This window comes from Canis lupus, chromosome 4 (genome assembly GCF_003254725.2).
Source record: "Canis lupus dingo isolate Sandy chromosome 4, ASM325472v2, whole genome shotgun sequence".
NCBI lineage: Eukaryota > Metazoa > Chordata > Mammalia > Carnivora > Canidae > Canis > Canis lupus.
In genome coordinates this window covers 24,805,143-24,828,639 of record NC_064246.1, presented here as the reverse complement: position 1 = coordinate 24,828,639, position 23,497 = coordinate 24,805,143, and the positions used below count along the sequence as shown (strand labels likewise).

General features: G+C 37.5%; 1 protein-coding gene and 1 long non-coding RNA gene across 5 annotated transcripts in view; one reads left to right on the top strand and one right to left on the bottom strand.

Annotated features, from left to right (window-relative positions):
• The window catches only part of VCL (vinculin), a 118,941-nt gene that overhangs the window by 69,190 nt on the left and 26,254 nt on the right, over nucleotides 1-23,497 (bottom strand). For all 4 annotated transcript variants that reach the window (XM_035715309.2, XM_035715310.2, XM_025434866.3 and 1 more), the window contains exon 2: nucleotides 5,363-5,433. In XM_035715309.2, the coding sequence (XP_035571202.1) occupies nucleotides 5,363-5,433 (71 nt within the window). The remainder of the gene's footprint in view (nucleotides 1-5,362; nucleotides 5,434-23,497) is intronic.
• On the top strand, nucleotides 10,666-12,154 carry LOC112651568 (uncharacterized). Its single transcript, XR_003130887.3, has 3 exons — nucleotides 10,666-10,845; nucleotides 10,973-11,073; nucleotides 12,039-12,154. It is a non-coding gene; the product is annotated as an uncharacterized LOC112651568 (long non-coding RNA).

Sequence of the window (23,497 nt, the reverse complement as noted above, 5' to 3'; positions counted from 1 at the left end):
CTATAATTCCATTATTATCAATTCTACTAAAAAAAAAAGCATAATATAAAGGAAGTGAATATATTATACCTCAATAAAGACTAAAGAAAAAAAAAACAATTACCTAGTAAGTGGAAATGAGAGGGATGTTATACATGTGATTTTGAATATGCTCAATTTACTTTAAAAAAGCATTTGCAAATTTTGGCATGTTATTACTACTAATAAATAACTTATAATACATCTTACAAGTGGTCATTCATACTACACTGGTAAGAACTGCCATTCTATGTAGCACTTAGTGTGCTAGACATAGTAGAAGGTAATCAATAAATACTTAATTAACCAACTAGTGTGTCTAGCCCATTTATCAATCAATTACACATAAATATTACTGCTGCTGCTGCCTGATAATGATTGACAATAATGCAAAATACTCTTCTGCTGACAGTCTCTAAAAGAACAAACTATTTCCTACCAAGAAAACCTAACCAATATTATGCAAATCTAACCAAAATTATAACAGTACAGCATGACCGTTACACTCCTGAAGTTTATGAAGATTGAGACAGTTTCTGTGGCAATCAGCATGTAACCCTACACCTCCTGTGCAACAGTGTGGCTATTACAATCTGGGGTAAAATTAGTAAATTGTAAACTCTATCTCATAGGGCGGTTAAAGATCAGATAACTTTTGTTCCACCCAAGAGAAAGGTTTTCTGTAACAATGCAAATTTTGCTCTATATTAAAAAGTTCTCACTTTTACAATAAGGAATTGCCCAAGCATTTGAAGTCGCAAACTGAACATTATAACTCAAATATATAATTTTTAATTGATATTAAACCCATTCTCCAATATATCAACATGTCCTTAATGACCACCAGTCCCTCAAATAGACTGACTTGATTCTGACAACCCTCAAATCCTAAAAATGTCAAAAATCCTGAAAATATATCTTTCCCTGAATAATCTCTAAACATATATCAGATTGCTTTAGTATAAATCTGTCTACAGACCAGAAGTGTTCTGTTTTCTCTAGTTCTGACATTCTAACATTCTAGGAGTAGAAATTCATCTAAGAATACATTTTTAAAATACATTTTATTCTTTAGTGTTACCTAAGCAGACACTATTCAGAAGTCCTTGTAAAAGTGGGTGACAGAGGAAGCTCTGTCATGCCCTGGAAACCTCCAAACATCAACCAAACAGCCCAAAAGAATGTCCTACTCAACAGTTCCAAGGATGTCATTAATTGCTTCCATCTGTTTCCCTCTCTGTCCCCTCCCCCTCAAGTCAAAGCATCTACTAAAGTTATTTTCTGCTTCATTTTGCACTCTAAAGAAAAGCATGAAGAGCCATGTTTTAAATTGTGGAATATTTGCTTCCCCTCCCCCCCCAAATTTGTTTGACAATCACAACCATGTTATGTGTACTCTATCCTATTTTCCTTTTTTTTTTTTTAAGATTTTATTTATTTATTTGAGAGAGAGAATACCAGCAGGGAGAGTAGCACGCTGAAGGAGAGGGGGAAGCAGACTCCCCCCCCCCCCCCCCCCCCCCCCCCAGTGAGCAAAGAGCCTGACAGGGGCTCTATCACACTGGGATCATGACCTGAGCCAAAAGCAGATGCTTAACCAGCTGAGCCACGCAGGTGCACCCTCCCCCCCATTTTCAAATAATATATTAAGTCATGTTACCTTTTAAACATTGCTCAGTAAATTATTCAGTTGATCATAACATGGTGTCTTTTCCTGATTCCCCATGAAGACCAGGGTTTTTCCCCGGTTCGAATGGTCTCACCTATTGATGATCCTTACACAAATCCACTGTTTAAAATTGCATAATTTTATTATGCATAATTAAAATTGGATAATTATGACCTTCTAATTCTGTCATTAATTCCACATTTGTTGGTTGGAATTCCCCTCACCAACTAGGGTTATTAGACTACCCTGAGATAAAGTCTGTACAAGGAAGGCAAGATAGCTACAATTTTGGAGGGGGGGTGCGGGGGATGACAACTTTTAACATCGATTTCCTTAGCGACTTTTTTTTTTTTTAAGATTTTTATTTATTCATGAGAGACACAAAGAGAGAGGCAGAGACATAGGGAGAGGGAGAAACAGACTCTCTGCAAGGAGCCTGATGCAGGACTCGATCCTGGACCCTGGGATCATGACCTGAGCCAAAGACACTCAATCACTGAGCTACCCAGGTGCCCCCACCCTTAGCAACTTTCAAATATACAATACAGTATCATGAACTATAGTTACTACACTGTATATTACATCTCCAGGATTTATTTATCTTATAACTGAAGTCTGTACCTTTTGACCACCTTCATTCACTTCCCCAAAATTCCTGTGTATGTAAATACATATATATACACATCCAAATATATATACACACACACATACAAACATACCACATTTTCTTTATTCATTCTCAGACGGACAGGTCATTTCCATGTCTTGGCTATTTTAAGTAATGTAATGCACATGGGAGTACAGATATCTTTTAGAGATAGTGATTTTGTGTCCTTTGGGTAAATACACAAAAATGGAATTGCTGGATCATATGGTAGTTCTATTTTTAATTTTTCAGTCTCTGGAAAGGCAAGATAAATGCTCAAACCTTTTTCTTTAAATTACCAATTACCAATAAATGAATAAATATCCAATTCCCAGAGAAAGGGATTGGTGTCCTATTACCACCAAGAAAATCAATGAAGTTTTATTTTGTTTTAAAGTTACCTACTTTTTTGAAAATATTATCATGACTAAGCCACACTCCTTAATTTTTCTAAGTCCCCAAGAAAGCCTGTCAGAGCATATAGCATACTTCAAGGATATATCTCTGGGAATGAGCAGAAATGAGTTCCCTGAAGAAATTCATTTATCAGTCAAACGATATTCATAGACTTGAATGTGAGGGTTGAAAGGAACTTTCTACAGGGTCATGTAGTTCGAATACCCACCTACCTGATGTTGAAACCCCTTGTACATTATCTTACCACACTGTGTACCTTCCAGAGGTTGAGGGGCAAACAGGATAATAGCTACAGCTGTGTTTTTAATGTAGCATAAATATGTTTAACTATAGTGTTTAACTGACAGCATAGGACTCCTCTTAATATTATCATGGTGATGGAATGGCACATAAACAAAGTAGGCTTGGGAATCCCTGAGTGACTCAACGGTTTAGCGCCTGTCTTTGGCCCAGGGTGTGATCCTGGAGTCCCGGGATCAAGTCCCACTTCGGGCTCCTTGCATGGAGCCTGCTTCTCCCTCTGCCTGTGTCTCTGCCTCTTTCTGTGTGTGTCTTTCATGAATAAATAAATTTTAAAAATCTTAAAAAACAAAAAAAAACAAAAAAAAACAAAGTAGGCTCATATGGTTTAGAGCTGGGAGAAACCTTGGAGGTTACCAAGTCTAATGAAGGCAAGTCAGACACGATACTCCCACAAAACAAGCTCTACAGAAAACAGATGCTTCTGGCCCCTTACTTCCTAACACATGAACATTTTGCAGTATTAACAGAAACACCGTTATGTAGAAGCACCCACTCAAGTAAGTTAGAAATAAGGAGACATCAATATGGGTGAAGTTTTGCATCTGTTCAATGAAAATAGAACATAAGGAGGATAAAAAATAAAGGAATACTTCTCTATTTAAAATTGTGTATGTAACATACATACAGAAAATTGTATAAAACATATGTATAACATAATGAATAATTATAAAACAACCACCCATGTAACTCAATACTTATGTCAAGAGTTATATTACCATTTTATTTACTTGTGTATTTGTTTTTACATTATTACCATTTTAGAAGCCCCTGTGTGCCTCTCCCTGGCTACAACCCCCTTCCTTCCTCCCAGAGGTACCACTACCCTGACTTTTGCAATCATGATTTCCTTACTTATCTTTATTTTTTAACCACATAAGTAGGCATCTCTAAACAACATTGTTTATTTCTACATGTTTTCAGACTTTAATGAACTTTTTTTTTTTTTTTTTTTTTTTTAATGATAGTCACACACACAGAGAAAGAGAGAGAGAGAGGCAGAGACACAAGCAGAGGCTCCATGCACCGGGAGCCCGACATGGGATTCGATCCCGGGTCTCCAGGATCGCGCTCTGGGCCAAAGGCAGGCGCCAAACCGCTGCACCACCCAGGGATCCCTTTACAGACTTTAAATAAATGGGACTACCTACATATCTATCATTCATTTCTCTCAATTATTTTTGAGATTCATTCATTTTTCAATTAAGGTGAAATTTAAATAACATAAGATTAACCATTTTGAAGTAAAAATTCTAAATCCTTTTCATTCCTGATTAGTATTCCCATTTATGGCTATACCATCATTGCTTTCATCCATTCTACTATAAATATATCAGTAGGGTCATCATGAACAATGTTGATACCAATATTTTCATATATAGATCCCAGTGTACATGAACATAAGTTTTTCTAAGAATTGCCTGTCTTCTACTTTACAAACACCAAACTGTTTTCCAAAGTGCACCAATTCCTAATAGCAGTGTATAACAGTTAAAATTGCTCCACATCCTTATCAACAACTGATATTATCAGTTATAAATCAGATTAATTTAGGGGTTATAATAGAATAATTTGCACTGCTCTCATGACTAATGAGATACAGAACCTGGGCATAATTTTTGGCCATTTGGATTTCCTCTCTTTTGAAGCACCTAATCAAATCCTTTGCCCTTCTTTTTGCAACTGAATAGGCTTATCTTACTCTTGTAGAGGTTCTACTTTCTTTCTTTTTTTTTTTTTTTTTTGGTCATATGCATCAGCTTTTACAAGGACTGACTGTCATAGAACAAAGCCACTGAACAAAGACCATGTAATCAAAAACTTGATACAAGTTTTAACTAATGAAAAGTCATTATCTCTGGTTTTATTCAGGATAGGCAAAACACCTGCAAATTACTTGTAGGAGTTTGGGTGACATATAAGTATAACTTCAATTTAAAATGCTACTGAAATACACTGAAATTAATTTTTTAAAGTTTGTATCTACTTTATTCCCTTATCTCCAAGCAAAGGTGTTTAGCATATAAGTCTGATTCATGCCTGCTAAGGTCAGAATGTTTCTGAATCCTTTCCATTCCAGACAATGAAATTCAGAAGTCGTATTTTTATTAAAAATTATTATGTCAAAAATGCCTAACAGCAATGAATACAACCAACAGTAGGAAACCAGAGTGTTAAAAGATCAAAAGTTGAAATTACAATTGTAAGCACTTTTATATTACAAAAAAAGGTTGCTCCTGGAATCAGTTCATTTTCTTTCCTAATAAGAGGATTATTTTGTTTAGCAAGAGAAAAATGTTTTAATCACTCACTTAATAAATGCTGGTGGCATATCTCTCTTCAAAATCTGATCTTCGGTGGTTTGAACAGTCTCTTTTCCAACCTATAGGAGAAAAAGATTCACAATTTAGTAATAAATTCTCAGACTTTTAAAAACTATTACTTCAACATATTTCAGACCTATGCTTTATATATAATCTATCATTGGAGTTTCTGAATTCAAAGAAAATCTCTGGATTTTTGAAATTATCAAGATTGTTCCCATATATGCTTCCACAATAAACTTGGATAACAATATGGAGTACAAACATAATGTATTACCCTTTCTTCAGAGTAATTCATTTGAAGGCCCACTGAGCATAGTAAAAGAAAAAGAGACAAATTCATCACTGAGGGGTTTTTATAAGATTGTATTTATTTATTCATGAGAGATACAGAGAGAGAAGCAGAGACATAGGCAGAGGGAGAAGCAGGCTTCCTGCAGAAAGCCTAAGGCGGAACTCGATCCCAGGACCCCAGGATCACGACCTGAGCCAAAGGCAGACACTCAACCCCTTATCACTGAGATTTATATGTATATGTTTAGCTGACAAACTGCTATCTCTGTCTTTTTTTTAAAATATTTTATTTTTAAGTAATCTCTACACCCAATGTGGGGCTCAAACTCACAACCCCAAGATCAAGAGTCACATATTCAACAGACTGAGCCAACCAGGCAACCCTAAATCTCTATAACAATGCATGAAGTACATGAGTCAAGGTAAGTAGGCTAAAATGTCCATACAGGGGAAAAAAAAAAACAGATGTTACTGGAACTGAAAAAAATATGAAGCAATTATGACACTGAAACTAGGAACCAAACATATGAAAATACACAATTTCACCAGTCATCAAGTAAATTCAAACTAAAACAACATGATTTTCCCCTAATTATAGAACAACTTTAAAAAATATATATATAATGCTGAATTCTACAATGGAATAGTTTTATACCCTTCTGGTGGCAATGTAAACTGGCAAACTCTCTTTGGAAAAGCATTTGCTAGTATAAATTAGGAAATATAAAAAATGTCCTATCTAGGAATTCCTCTAATGAGAATATACCCTGAAGTAATCATACCAAATGTGGTAATAACAATATTCACAAAAATATTCACTATCATGTTAGTTATAAAAGCTAAAATATTTTTTAAATAACTAATCCAACCATGAGGAACAGTTAATGGAATTAAGATATATCTTTAGATAGTGTACTATAGGGCCATTACAACAATAGTTATAAGGACTCAACACTACAAGAAAATGTTTATGCCATTACATTTCATTTAAAAGGAATAAAAATAATAAATACACCATGATTACAACAAACTGAAAAAACCCATATGCATGAAGTAAAACACTGAAAGAATACAAAACAAAATGTTAACAGTGGTTATAATGATACTTAGAAAATAGGATATACAGATACAGAATTTCCTAATTTTCCAAAATGTGAATATACAATTTTACAATTTAAGAAGTAATATTAAGGGGCACCTGGGTAGCTCAGTCAGTAAAGCATCTGCCTTTGGCTCAGCTCATGATCTCAGGGTCCTGGGATAGAGCCCCATGTCAGTGTCTCTGCTCAGCGGGTAATGTGCTTCTCCCTCTCCCTCTGCCTCCTCCCCATTGCTCACGCTCTGTCCCTCTCTCTCTCTCTCAAATAAATAAATAAAATCTAAAAAAAAAAAAGGTTACATTAAAATGTTACTCTGGGCTATTTAGATGTAATTATTTCTTACCTAACAACTATGGTAATTATGTCATTTCATATAAATCTTCCAAATAGTAATAGCTAAAAACATAAAACTATATCAAAATACTAAAAGTCACACTAACCAGATTGTATATATGTGCACATGTATTTATTATACCACAAAAGATACACTCACTTTCTTCAAGATTATTCCTATGGAGGGCTTGGATGTCAATTTTTCTTTCATTATAGTTATATGACATATTCTAAAGTACTCTAAAAGAGGTAAACTTGAATATACTAAATGATGAAATTCAATATAAATATAAATATAAAGTAAAGCTATGTAAAAGTGCTAAATCGTAAATATAAACCACAGTTTAATATAGAAATCAGTGAAACTTTTTAAAGCCTAAAATGGAAAGTATCTCAGCCCTACTATTTAACCATTTAACTCTTGATTGAGTTTAAAGAAGAAAAACGAGTAAGAAAAATCCCTAAGTGCACACAGTAAATCAGCTAAAGAAAATAATACAATAAATTATTCTCAGGGAATACAAGTCATGCATAAGTTAATGAATACAAGTGTTTTCTCTCAAGTTAATAGCTCAGAAAAAAGCAAAACACATATACCACTGTGTAATAGCCAGTGCTTTCGTAGACAATAGACTGTCTGTATCATAATAAAAGCCTTTCAAATCAGCAGCTGGTTCTCTAGAGTTTTTCAGATCAAAACATGACAGAGTATTTCCAGATGTATTGTTCACTATATTTTCCAACTAAAATCAACCATTCAAAAAGCTGTGGGCCATGATTCCATGAAGTAAAAAGATGAAGTTCAACAATAAAGTCACTAGTTCATACTAGTATCAAGGGCTTAGAAGGATATTCACATTTAGACACATGGAGATTTATTTTACACACACAGAGAAAGAGACAAGGACAGAGACAGAGCAAGGGAAGAAGAGGAGAGAGTTCTTCTTCTTATATCTCCTTTAGAAAACATTCAGTTATTTAGCATTATTAAACATTTATTGAGTACAACTACATAAGCCAGGCACTGTTCTAGGTACTGAGGGTACAGCCTGAGTATCCTGCCCTCATGGAACTTATATTCTAGTAGTAGATAGAGAATATACAAGTAAATAAATAAATCAACAAAATCATCCCAGATAATGGTTAAGAATGACGCCATGAAGAGTATGGGGTAGGAGTAAAAGGAGCCTACTTCAAAAAGAGTGGCTAAAGAAGGCTTCTCTGAGGAAGTAATACTGGAGTTGAGAATGAAGCTGAGAAGAAACCATTCATGGAAGAGCCAGGAAAAAACACTCCAGAGGAAGAAAAAAGAAAAAGACCCTATGGCAGGGAAAGCTGAGTATATTCAAGGAAGCTGAAGGAGGCCAGAGTGGCTAAAGCTCAGTGAAGGGAGGTATGGTGATAAGGTTGGATAAGAAGGCAAGGGCCAGATCACAGAGAGCCTTTTGGGCCAGGTTAAGATGTGTGGAATCCTTTCTAAATACAGTAAAAAGCAGGAGTGCTAAACAGGAGATTGAAATGATCTGATTTTGTTTTTCAGAAGTCATTTGGCCCGTTCTACGGCAAAGTGAGCTTAGCAGGCAAGGGGAAGCAGGGTGACCAGTAAGGAGGCTATTGCAGTCATCCAGGGGAGAGAGGGCAGAGACTTAAGACATGAAAGTGGAAATGGGGAATTCATTCTTTTGGAGTAAGAGGTAATAGGATGTTCTCTTAGACTGGGAGGAGCAAGGGATGGGGAGTAGACCGAGGGGACAAAAATCAGAAATGACTCCTAGATCAATTCAATGAAAGGTCTTCGAAGGCAGCAATGCTAGAAGGTTGATATATGGCAAAGATTTATCATCAAAAAATAAAACAATCATGAGTACACCCAACCAAATCCTTAAAAACATTTTTGCAAAGAGCCAATCTTCTGACCCTGGTGGAGATACTTACTAAAGAATGAATTTTATGTAATTATTTTATGTCTCCTTTTTTGAGGCTAGGGGTAGATGGGGGAAAAAAATAGATAATAAAAATATACTCAAGGGTGGGCAACTGGATGGATCACTCAGTTAAGCATCTGCCTTGGACTCGGGTCATGATCTCCAGGGTCTGGAATGGAGCCCCAAAGCAATATTGGGTTTCCTGCTCAGCAGGGAGTCCGCTTCTCCCTCTCCCTTTGTCCCTCCCCCTTCTCTCAAATAAATAAATAAAATCTTAAAATAAAAAAAAAAAAAACACTCAAAGACTACTTATTCAGAAGCTATTTTTAAGTATTTAAATGATAGGCACTAAATTTGACTCACTATTCTAAGCTACATTCATACTTATGGTGATAATATCCACAATCACTCCAATCTTTAGTACATTCAGTCCAGAATTAAGTTAGGTACAGTAAATAAATGATCCCATTTTTAAGGCACAATGCATAAAGCATGACTATGTAGAATGAATGTCATTTCACTTGAGGAATTGATTTTTAGCAATGCTGTCCAATATGAACTTTCTTTTATGATAGAAATGTTCTATTTAAACTGTCTTACCCAATACAGTAGGCATGAGTCACGTGTGGCTATTGAGCACTTGGATATGGCTAGTGCAACTGAAGAACTGAATTATTACTTATTTAATTTTAATTAATCTTAATTTTCTAAATTAAGATTTTATTTTTCTTTTACAGCATTTTAGGTTCATAGCAAAACTGAGGGGAAGATATAGACATTTCCCAAACACTCCCTGCTCCCTACAACAACAGCCTCCCTCAATAACAGCCCCTGCCAGAGAAGTACATTTGTTATTACCAGTAAACCCACCACCAATGGTGGTGATTATGATTACATCATAATCACCCAAAACCCACAGTTTACAGGACAGTTCACTCTTGGTGTGGTACATTCTATGGGTTTGACAAATCCATAAGGACATGTATCCATCATTATGGTATCATATAGGGAACTGTGCTAAAAATCCAGTGCTCTGGCTATTCATCCCTCCCAGTCCCCAAATCCCTGGCAACCACGGATATTTTTCACTGTCTCCACAGTTTTACCTTTCCCAGAATATCATATGTCAGAATCACCCAGGATATAGACTTTACAGATTGGCTTCTTTCAATTAATTTTAATTTAAATTGCTACATGTGGCTAGTGGCTACTATATTGCACAGCTCAGGTCTGTGGTACTTTCCCTGTCTCCTAAAACTAGCCTTCCTGCCTCCAGACTTCTTTCTTCTAATTTACTCTTCACACAGCTGCTAGATTAACTTTCATTTTTGTCTATGCTACATGGTCTCTTCACAGAAGAAAGGAGGTGGGCCTGGAAAGGCAGGGGTTGCCAGATGGATAAGGGAGGGATCAGAGAGCAAACCAGAAAGGAGGAAATCGGCAAAGGCTCAGATATATTTGAGCACATGGTGGACTAGACAAGAAAAACAGGCTAGTATGGTCTAGCAAAAGAAATGAGGCTAGAAAGGAAAGCTCCAGTCACCCTGGGAAAGGCTTTGTACACCAAGGAAAAGCAGAGAGGATTATGTAACTTAACCTACCTATTTATTCAAAGGTTGTCATCCTCTGTTCTAGATCTTTCCAATTCAGTGTTCCATCACTGAAGGATCGATTCAAGAAGTTCCAAAGAAGCCAGTTTCTAAAGATATGCAGGACCAGAAAGGCATCTTCTATTTATGATCAACTGGCAAAGTCTATCTAGGAGAGCCAAGACACAGCTTCACATTTTTAAGCCATCAACCAGGAAACGACAGGAAATGTATTTTCCACCTCCTTCCCCACACTATCTAAACAGTAACAGCTTTTTTAGCACCCATCTTTTCCAAATAAAAAGAGTAGAACAATTAAGAAGGGGATTAATTCACAATATGTTCTTTGTTAACTAGCGGGAATTGTCATGGCTTGCAGAAAAACACACTCCTGGAGGTCAGCCTTAGAATGGAGAAGTATATGATTCCTAATACAGGTCACACTTGCAAATAAGCAGGTCAGTAATAATCTTTTTTTTTTAAGAGTTTATATATTTATTTTAAAGAGGTTGGGGGACAGAGCGTGAGCAGGGGGTAGAACAAGCTGATTCTACGAGCACAGAGCACAGAGCCCGCCCCCAGGTCAATCCCATGACCAGAGATTATGGCCCCAAAATATAAACCCAAGAATCAACCAGAGCGGAAGTCAAGAGTCCAATGCCTAACTAACTAAACTATCCAGGCTCCCCTGGTCAGTAATAATTTTAACAAATATTTCTCGAACCTGTGGGGCACCAGTCACCAAACACTTGACTAGTTAACCCAAATGTTTTTGCTACATACATGTTAAGAGCACACACACAGGAATCTGGTGACTTGGTTTCCAGTTCCAGCTTAGCTAATAATGGTCATGTGACCTCAAATAAATCATATAATTACTCAAATATTTCTTCTAAGCTATGTGATCTCTTTAGGTATCTCCATACTTATCTACTGCAGGTTGGCCAAATTCCCTTTTGGCTCTCTGATAAAGGAAATTTACCTTTATCTTCTCTACCTTAAATCCTCCTTTATGACCTCAAATTCTTTTTAGAACAAGTCAAGGTATGAAACGATTAACAAATATAAAATTTAAAAGCTCTCATTTCCTGTATATTTTATCTATATGCTTTATGATTGTGAGAATAAAGCAGATTCCTGATTTTCCAACCTTAAAATACATTTTATTCCCTCTGAAAAGAGACCCATTGTTAAAGGGTTTAAAAAAGAAGGGCAGAAAAAAGAATGACAAATAGGTCCTAGTTGGAGTCTAAGTTCTGAGCAGGTTTTTCTGGTCAGCACTTATTTCAAAACAACCCTTCAGAGTAATCTAACTTTATAGTAAATATATTTTATTACCTCAAAGCTTTATTCCACTGCAGAAATTCAGATTTGTTGGTCCTATTCACTGCTAAAACTATTTCTCTTTTATTTTCTTCTTCAGAGAATCGCCTCTAACTCATGAAGCCCAATTCTGCTCAATTCAATAAACAGGCAGTAAGTGCCAACTATGTGTCCGCTAGGTGGTGGGAAGAGAATGAGATAAGAAATAAAGCATCCTTAGATAAACTGAAATAATGGTAGTGAATGAGTAAGAGGCCTGGGGGCATTTTTAGGGGGCTTGGCAGGAAGCCCTGTTTCTTTTGAAGAGCTCTTACTTTGTTCAGTAGTTAATTTAAATATCTTTTGTTCAATATGTGACTTTAGTTCAAAATTCTATGTGAGAGGCCCTTTGTCTTCTGCTATTGTTATTATTACTCCTTTTATCACAATCGATTCAGTTTGGTTCTGTGATGTAGAGAGATTTGGTTTCACTCCAGAAAAAAAAAAAAAAAAAATAGCTTGGTTGGTTCAAGTCATTACCCAGACTAAAAAATATGTTAATGTAGATGTCTTAGCTAGACTAAGTATAAGAATACAGGAAGACAAAACACATCAGAGAGGACTTGTGTTACAGATTTGTACAGTATAAGTGGTATCTAAGGAACATTACATTTAAAGGATGCAGGGATATGATAATCAATACAAGTTTCTAATATTTGGACAAGAAGATGTAAATGATGAAAATGTAAGCCTAAGGAACAGTTAAAGTTACAGTAGGCCAGCTATGGAGCCAACTGAGGGAAACCAACTGATTGTGACCTGACAATCTGCCTGTACTTAGTTTGGCTCAAATCACTATTTCTACAGTGTAAGTATTAGGCTGATCAATCCATTATACTGAATGACCATCATGATATGCAGCTGCGTGCAGTACCACATCTGGGCCACAGAAGGATGTATGAGCCCACCATCAGCAACATTTTTGGTTGTTTCCTGCAGTGATGGACTTGTGATCCATCCACCCCCACTGTACCTTTTGCATCATTCACAGATGATATACTAGAGTCAGGTATTTAAAAATCCATATATCCTTGGGCAACCTGGGGGGCTCAGTGGTTTTGCGCCGCCTTAGGCCCAGGGCATCATCCCGGAGACCCAGGATCGAGTCCCACATCGGGCTCCTTGCATGGAGCCTGCTTCTCCCTCTGCCTGTGTCTCTGCCTCTCTCTCTCTCTCTCTCTCTCTCTCTCGCTCTCTCAAATAATAAAAATCTTTAAAAAAAATAAAAAATAAATATCCATATATCCAGAAAAAATAGGACTCTCTAACCTAGTCTGATTTCCAACTCATTCATTTAATCAAGAACTTATTGAGCACTTCCTATGTGTACAACACTGTGTGTGATGGCAATACAAAAATAAGTGAGACACAGTCCTTGCCCTTCACAGAAAGATGACAAATGCTTAAATAAATCACCATAACACAGTGTAATGCATGCTGTAATACAGTTAAATCCAAGCTTCAGCTCTGTGTCAATGAGGTAGGAGAGGTTTCACAGAGGAAAAGAAACTTCAGAAAGGCTGATAACAGTTCTCCAAGTGTAATGGGATTTGGGGAAGGACAGCTTTCTAGTAATGGGGTAGCATATGTGAAGGCACCATCACTTCAGGGAACAGGGATCCACAGGGAAGAGGTATAGAGATGACAGGAAGTTGGAGAAGCAGAAAGAGACATTAGGGAGAGACTTGTATGAAGTGGGCTTAGACTTTATTCTCTAGGAAATGGAAAATTATTTAATGGTTCTAAGCAAAAGACATTATTAGCTTTGCATTTCAATAAGAAAAATTCAGCAGCAAAAGTGGACCAAAGATTTAAAAAACTACAATGACAAGTTCATGTGTTAGTGCATTTATTTGATCAAATATTTATATAACATACCATGTGCCAGGTATTTTAGACAGTAATGAAGAAAATACATGTGGCCCCTGACCTCACAGAGCTTAGTGTCTTTGTGAAAGACAAACTACTGATGAGCTAAAGCACCAGCAGTATGGATGGATATGAGGGCAGACTTAAGAGGTCTATCTACATGACACTCCATGTGGAGGGTAAGGGAGAAATCTAGAATGACTCCTAGCTTCCTGACTCAAATAGACTTGGGAAGAGAGGTAATACAGGAAGAGAAAACCAGATCTGGGAGGGAAACTAATTACTCCCTGTGGAGTGTTTAGATGGAGATAAGCAAATGTTCAATAAGCAACTGAAGAGATAATTCCTCAGTTTAGTTGCCTAGGCTGAAGAAACAGATGGCAGCTCATCCAAGAGCAAGCTGGTGAAAAGAGCTGAGAAGGAAATGTCTGAGAGCAATATGCAGGGAAAGGTAGAACTATGACATGAAAACAAAAAGAATCGTTTCAAGAATGTGAAAAACAGTCATCAGTGTCAACTGCCAGAGTCAATGGTTTCTAGTATATTCAAGAGAGCTGTGCAACCATCAATCAATTTTTGAACATTTTCATCACCCCATTAGTAGTCACTCCTTTCATTTATCCCCAACCCTTCTCCGGCCCCATCTAGCTATAATCAATCAGTAATTTACTTTGTCTTTCCATATTTGTCTATACATAACACAAATGGAATCACAGAGTATGACTTTTTTTGACTGGCTTCTTTCATGTTGGACCATACTATCAGTACTTCATTGCTTTTTATTCACAAATAATAACCATTGTACATTTATCCTACATTTTATCATTCATCAATTGGTAGACATTTGGATTATTTCCACTTTTTGGCTCTCATGAATAATGCTACTATAAACATTGGTGTACATGTTTTTGTGTGGATGTTTGTTTTCATTTCTCTTGGGTATATATCTAGAGGTAGAATTGCTGGATCACATGGTAACTCCGTGTTTAAATTCTTGAGGAACTGTCAGGATATTTTCCAAAGAGGCAGAGAGTACCACTGAACATTCCCACCAGCAATGAATGAGGGTTCCAATTTCTCCACATCCTCTGCTATATTATATTATCTCTTTTTTTTTTAATCATGGCCAGCCTATGCAGTGGTGTCTCATTGTAGTTTTGATGTGAATATCCCTGATGGCTAATGATGTTGAATATCCTTTTATGTGCCCCTTGACATTTGTATACCTTCTTCAGAGAAAATGTCTATTCAGATCATTTACCCATACTTTAATTATAATTTTAGTTCTGTGTCTTTTGCAAATACTTTCTCCCAGTCTATGTTGTCCTCACATTCTTGACAGTGTCCTTTGTGGCACAAAAGTTTTTCATTTTGATGACATTCAATTTGCCTATTTTTTTTTTAAGATTTTATTAATTTATTCATTAGAGACACAGAGGGAGAGAGAGACAGAGAGAGACAGAGAGAGACAGAGAGAGAGAGAGGCAGAGACATTGGCAGAGGGAGAAGCAGGTTCCACTCAGGGAGTCCGACATGGGACTCGATCCCAGGTCTCCAGGATCAGGCCCTGGGCTGAAGGCGGTGCTAAACTGCTGAGCCACCCGGGCTGCCTGCCTTTTTTTTTTTTTTTCTTTTGTGGATTGTGCTTTTTAGTATTGGGGCTAAGAAGGCTTTGCAGAACCAAGGTCATGAAGATCTACCCTGACATTTTATTCTGAGAATTTTAGTTTCAGCTCTTACATTTTAGGTCCAAAGTCCATTCGAAGTTTTGTGTGTGTGTGTGTGTGTGTGTGTGTGCACGCGCGCTGTAAGGAAAGGGTTACTACTTTGTTTAAATAGAAGAAAACCAACATGTTGATAGGCTGAAGGAAAGGAAGCCGGAAACAAGACATTGATTATGTAGCAACGTCTCTGAAGAGGCAGAGAAAGAACCTGGAGAACAGGTAAAGACTATTTACCAACAAGAAATCACCTCTTCTTTGAAGACAGGAGGTATGGTGAGATAAATGAGTGGAGTAGAGATTTTTTTTTAATTTTTTTTTAACTTTTATTTATTTATGATAGTCATAGAGAGAGAGAGGCAGAGACACAGGCAGAGGGAGAAGCAGGCTCCATGCACTGGGAGCCCGATGTGGGATTCGATCCCGGGTCTCCAGGATCGCGCCCTGGGCCAAAGGCAGGCACCAAACCGCTGCGCCACCCAGGGATCCCCTGGAGTAGAGATATTAATTGTAACTGTGGGGTCTATGATCTATCTCTCCTTGGGAATTTACAAAACATATTAGTTTATTTAAGGATCTAAGATAACCTTCAGTCAGGAAATCTGTTTAATTTCATTTAATCGACCACTTTCCAAATTTGTTATTTCTTAATACCTACTAACCTATGATGGAATTAGGATATGTAGGAAATACTTAGGGAAACAGTGATCTAGGACACAAGTTATAAACTAGTGGACTTTGTGCACCATTTGGACCAAGGGTAATTTTTGTTTTGGCCACTTTTTTTTTTTTTTTTGAAATCAAGCAATTTCATAAAGATTTTGAAATATCAAAAGATTTGGCCACGTCAGATCTGCATTTCAGCAAAGAAACAATTTGCTAGAACCCAAATGTCCCATATAGAAAATATACTCTTTGCACCACTCCCATAATCTTCACGTCCAGACCATTTCACTCATTTATGTCACTTCTTGGTCCCTGTGGGTATCAGAGTTTATCGTTCCTACACTAGGCAATCCTCTTAGTGCCTATAAGAGAGTGAAAATTCCTGAAGCTACTCTTAGAAATTCCTTATCCAGAGCACCTGGGTGGCTCAGTCGGTTGAGTGTTTGCCTTTGACTCAGGTCATGATCCCAGGCTCCTGGGACTGAGCCCTGGATGGGAACTCAGCAGTAGTTACGCTAGTCTTATAATTACATAACTATCACATTTTCATTAACACTGGTGGGGAGGAAAAGATCATTGCATAATCTGAATAGAATCTTCAGCAGATGCTTCATGTACAGAACAAATTCCATTGAGGTTGGGGTCTGGACTATTCTTCCCTCATAGCCATGATACCCAGTGACTGACAAAGTGATAAAAGAAACAGTACCAACTAGGGAGCCTGCTTCTCCTCTGCCTCTGCCTGCCACTCCCCCTGCTTGTGCATACTCTCTTGCTCTCTGTCAAATAAATAAATAAATTCTTAAAAAAAAAAAAGAAAAGAAAAGAAAAATTCCTTATCCAAGCGCTCTAAATACTTTCTGTTATAAAAGTGCTCTTCTTGTAAGAGCTATATGAGAATGACCAAGAGAAGTACTTATGTTAAGAATGACAAAATGGTGGTGTATGGGCCAGGTGCAATCTACAGACCTACTTTGTTTGATCTGCACAGTATTTTTTAAATGGAAAATTTCACATTAAAAAGAAATCTAGATTTCTGGATTTTATTGGATATCAGGAAGATCTGGTAACACTAGGCTCTATTTCCATATGACAACAATGACTTGGAGATAGTAGCAGTTTTCTTCAATCAGGTCCTGAATTTTTTCAGTTTACCATGGTCCCTACCACTCCCCAATGTCCTCTAACTGGTCTGATTCACACATTTATCTACTTGGCCATTCAGGCATCTGAATTTGTATCACTAATTTAACAAAAGCACTCAGTTCTTAATTAGCACAGTGCAAGACTTCCAATATCATGAGGCAAGACTGGAGGCAAGACTTCCAATATCATGAGTGTCATGGGAAATTCCACTTATGCCTTGCTATCTCACTAATGAATTATCCCACTCTCCCCCAAATACATATACACAAAAAAAATTAACTGAGGGATCCCTGGGTGGCGCAGCAGTTTAGCGCCTGCCTTTGGCCCAGGGCGCGATCCTGGAGACCCGGGATCGAATCCCACGTCAGGCTCCCTGCATGGAGCCTGCTTCTCCCTCTGCCTGTGTCTCTGCCTCTCTCTCTCTCTCTCTGTGACTATCATAAATAAATAAAAATTAAAAAAAAAATTTAACTGAAAAAAAATTAACTGGAAGGAAACAACACAGAAAGTAGAATTCCTGATGATCTTTATTTTCTTCTTAATCTTTTTCTGTACTTGCCAGATTTTTAAAAATAGACTATATGGGGGTGCCTGGGTGACACAGTCAGTTGAGTGACCGACTCTTGGTTTCGGCTCCAGTCATGATCTTAGGGTCGTGAGATGGAGCCCTTGGTAGGGCGCTCAGCCTGGCGTCGTCTCTCTCCTTCTCCCTCTGTCCTTCCCACATGTGCTTGCTTTCTGTCTCTCCCTCTTTAAAATAAATAAACAAACCGTTTTTAAAAATGACTATGTATTGCCTTCATAATCAGAAAAACATAAACTAATTTTCTAAAATGTGTCTACAATATTCTTGATGTAATAATCTATAAAGTAATGAGAAAGCACCAGTGCCTAAAAGGTTCAAATTTGACCAACTGCCAAAAACTGAATTTAAGGGATGCCTGGGGCAGCCCACGTGGCTCAGCAGTGTAGCACTGCCTTCAGCCCAGGGCCTGATCCTGGAGACCCGGGATTGAGTCCCACGTCGGGCTCTCTGCATGGAGCCTGCTTCTCCCTCTGCCTGTGTCTCTGCCCCCTCCTCTCTCTCTCATGAATAAATGAATAAAATCTTAAAAAAAAATAATAATAATAAGGGACACCTGGGTGGCTCAGCGGTTGAGCATCTGCCATTGGCTCAGGACATGATCCTGGAGTCCCACATCAGGGTCCCTGCATGGAGCCTGCTTCTCCCTCTGCCTGTGTCTCTGCCTCTCTCTCTCTGTCTCTCTCATGAATAAATAAATAAAATCTTTAAAAAAAAACTGAATTTAAATGTGCATCAATGGTAATACAATCACATGAGACAAACAGTAGAGGAACCATGTCAGTGGCAAGTCTTGTGTCAAGCAAGCTTATTTGCTGCAACCTACTTTCCTTAGAACTAGTGTTAAGTTGCCTTGGCGGCAGCTGCTTATTATAACCCAACATAAGATTGACTGTATCAATTAACGCTAGAAAAATGTTAGCAGAGCATCCTGCTCATCAGATTCCTATTTATGAAGATGCTGTGGGTAGGCTTCCAATTTGCAAATACTATAGTTCATTCTCTCCCTCAACTCAGGACTCCTCTGTACACTTCACAGTTACACTTATGCTCTGATGACCACTAATTTAGCTATAAAGCACGTCATCAGCACAGGAAAGTTCTCCCCACCACCCACTTTCTCCTGAGCCCCCTCAAATGAACATAAAATATGCTCCTTCCATTTCAGAGAATTGCAGAGTCAAAAAGAATTTGGCGATCTAATCCAAATGCATCACATCAGAAAGGAGGCTCACAGAGATAATTTCTCTAAGAAAGTTGCAAGACTTGAATGTGAATCCAAGCCTCTAGGCTCCATTTCCCGTGGTTTTTTTTTTGTTTTGTTTTTGTTTTTTTCATTTCCCGTGTTTTCAAGTACACTCTCTAACTTGCTAACAAGACGTTAAATGACAAATATTCCTACATTCCTATTCATTTACAGCATACCAAATCCTACTTAAAGCGATTTATATTTTGTTTTGAAACATACAGAAACAAATACTACATCACATAAAGGTTTGCCAATTCTCACCCTTTAGTAACAGGAAAGCAAATAATAATTATGGGAAAATGAAAGGATTGTTTTCACTCAATCTGCTTTACTTCTTCTAATTTTTTTAGTTATTAAAAAGATTACTTAAATGGGAACTCAGTTGTAGTCACACCAGTCTTATAATTATGTAACTATAACATATTCATTAACACTGGTGGGGAGTAAAAGATCATTGCATGATCTGAATAGAATCTTCAGCAGATGCTTCATGTACAAGAACCTCCATTGAGGCTGGGTCTGGACTGTTCTTCCCTCACAGCCATGATATACAATGACTGACAAAGTATCAAAAAATAGTACTAACTAGGGTTGCCTGGATAACTCAGTTAAGTGACCAACTCTTGATTTCAGCCCAGGTGACCATCTCTCAGGGTCCTGGGATCCAGCCCTGCATCTGGCTTCAGCAGGGAGTCTGGGTGTCCCTCTCCCTCTGCCCCTCCCCCCACTCATGCTCTCTCACTCTCGCTCTCAAATAAAGGAATAAAATATTTTAAAATAAAAATTAAAAAGTGCCAACTAAAATAAGAAAAATAATAAAGAAAAATACGTTTAAAAAAAACATTTAATTCTACCATCTTCGTATCTGCCCACATACACTCTTTACTCCATCCTAATTCCTTCTGTTTCTGCACAATTAACTCAGGAAGAACGTCATTCTTTTATTTTCATTCATTCTTCAACATACAAATTAATCCTCTATTAAAATGACTAGCTAGGCTCCTTTAAAAAAAAAATCATGGATAAAATCAAGAAAAAAAGAAAGCTAACTACTGCCAAGAAAAATTAGGTCGACTCTACCACCTGTCCTATGTGGCTCATACATTATTATAAGGAAATAACACATAAGAATGTGCTTTGTACATCATCAAAGTGTTATCAAATATAGACTGTCTCTGAGCTATAAATGTTTAGTCCCTCAAAGTATCCTAAAGCCCCCACCAGCATCAAAACAGTCTCCATCTTCTTACTGCTCTCTAACCAATTCTGCTTTGCTCAAAGATTATTCCATAGAATTTAAAAGATATTTTTTGTTTTTCTGTTATAATAGCCAGAAATGCAAATACACTTTTTCCTAACAGTTTTAATTCACAAATATGCATAATTTTAATAACAATGTAGCTTTTGCAGATAAGTCTGGGTATGTAACCACCATTTGTAACTTTGTCCCTACCTGGTAGACACATTTTCAAAATGCAACCCATTTTTATGTAGGGAAAACTGGAGACCTAGTGAAAGGTTAACATTGAGCAGTGGGAAAAATACCGGGGCTTTGGAATGAGTCTCCCTCCAGCTCTGCTATTATTAATATCGTGTCCTTGGGCAAGTAACTTAATCTCTTTGAGTCTTATTCTCCTAACCAGTAAAACAGGAAAAGCATAATCTCTCTCCTGGCTAAAGAATGTGGTGCATATGCAAATTAGCTAATACATATGTATTTTCCGGGGCCTGGAAAATAGGTGCTAAATAAACACTGGTCCCTTTTTCTTTCCCTCTGCCATTGTGGTATTCATTTGTGACTTCTGTTTTCTCCTTTTTTAAAAAGTTGCGTTTGGGTTTTTTGTTTGTTTGGGTTTTTTTTTTTTTTTTCACCTGAGCACATGCTGTAAGTTAGGAGCTCTTTATTACCTCATTAAATCTTTGTAACAACACTATAAGGTAGGTACCATTACAATCTCATTTTACAGAAGATGAACAGAGGCACAGAGACGTTACTTGATATGCTTAAAATTACTCTGATAACAGTGTGGACTTCAGCAGATACATGCTCTAATTCTAAACCACTGTGTGTGTGTGTGTGTGTGTGTGTGTGTGTGTGTGTGTGTGTGTTTAATGAGGGAGAGGGCTTCAATGATGAGTAATGTTTCCTACTGTTATACTGCATGATTCTATAATTCTCTGGAGCTATCAAAAGACAAGGACAATAAAAATTTCAGGCTCACAATGGGCAACTATAAACCATCAGGCTGCAGTCTTATATCAACTCATACCCAATTGTTCTGGTTTCCACGCCCAGAAGCTGGAAGGTTTCCACAGGTTTTCACTAGGGCTGCTGCTGCTTCAGCTCCATAACTGTTATTTGCTTAGGAACAATCAACGGTGTCAATCTGGCCTCAATTATCTTTTAAAATTGACAAATAATGTAGTCTTTTACTTTTTTTAAAAAAAAGAATTTATCTATTTATTTATTTAGCACAGGTGAGCAGGGATAGGGGCAGAGGGGCAGAAGGGCAGAGGGGCAGAGGGAGGAGAGAATCTCAAGCAGACTCTGTGCAGAGCACAGAGCCGGATGTGAGGCTCAATCTCATAACCCTGAGATCATGACCTGAGCCAAAATCAAGAGTCAGACACCCAACCGACTGAAAAGTGCCCTGCCTTTCACTTTTTTTTTTTTTTTTTAAACTACTGGTAGGTCAAATTTTGAAATAGTAACCGAATGGCAAAAGTCTTAAGTGTCTTTACTAATGTTGGGAGCCATCTTCCTTGCTAGCTGGAGATCATTCAGTCACTTTTACAGTTTAGTAATTAAATTTGGCTCCAGGCTATAAAAGACACTCTGACCCATTAAATTAGGGCCCAGAAACAAAATTACTCTATTTCTCCACTCAAGCTACAAACACATTTCTTACAAAGAGCCAGAACTGGAAATCCAATGTTTGGAAGCATTTGTGTGGCAAATGGTTAAGGCTCCAGCTTTAAAACGCCCATAGAAAAAGACTTTTTTGAAGGTACCTATACTAAATAAACCCCCAACATTTTACCTTTAGGCTTGTTTATGTTTTTACCTTTTCTTCTCAATGACTACAAATATATTTAGTGTGACTGCACAGGGGCTGAGCAAGACTCAATTCTAAACTTGCTGAAAAGTGAAATAAGAGCACAGCTACAGCACATCCAGACCAAACTGGCCAAGATGTACAGATAGAAAAAAAAAGCTGTCAAACATTCCCAGCAATACTATTTGTGTTTGTGCCTTTGGCAGATTGTATTTCATCACTACTCCTCATATAACATGAATAGATTAAACATAGACTTGGCTTAATCAGAAGACTTTTACAGGAATATTAAGTTTATTTCCTTTCGTTTCACTTGCTTATTAAAGCAAAATTATCAGTACTACAAGCCTACCTATTGAATAGTTGCCACAGACAACTAAACCTTTAAGTAATTCTGGCTCTACCATCTCAGATAACTTATTCCAGTTGGGCAAAAGAAACAGAATTAGTCAGAATTGAGAGACTGACATTATCATGGGAGTCCATTCATCTTTATTTTATTATTGGTAATGTTTTCTTTTTTAAAGATTTTATTTATTTATTGAGAGACACAGAGAGAAAGACAGAGAGAGGCGCAGAGACACATGCAGAGGGAGAAGCAGGCTCCATGCAGGGAGCCCAACATGGGACTTGATCCCAGGTCTCCAGGATCACGCCCTGGGCTGAAGGAGGCGTTAAACCGCTGAACCACCTGGGTTACCCATATTATTGTTAATGTTGTTTTAAGCAAAGTATTAAAAGTCAATGCTGGCAAAGCACCTATATGCTAAACTACAATCCTTTTATCTTCAGTCATCACTAAATACCAAGTTTGCTCCTAATGGTTCATTACAGAGCAACACAAGTCTATATTGGTTCATAATTGGAAAACTTTCCAAAATAAATTTACATGGAAGATATAACAGCAGAGAATCCCTGGAGATCAACAATGTATAAGGTTATCAGTGTGGAATTTGAAGTTAAAGCATGAATTCCCACCTTAGCATGCAAGTTTCTATAAGCCTAGTAATCAATATCCTCATTTTGGGGCACCTGGGTGGCTCAGTTGATTAAGTGTCTGCCTTCAGCTCAGGTCGTGATCCTGGGGTCCTGGTATTGAGCCGTGAACTGGGCAGAGAGGAGTCTGCTTCTTCCTCTGCAACACCCCCCACCACTGCCTTCCACTGGTGTTCCCTCTCAAATAAATGAATCAAAAAATGAATTGGAAAAAAAAAAATTGTTTCTTCCTCT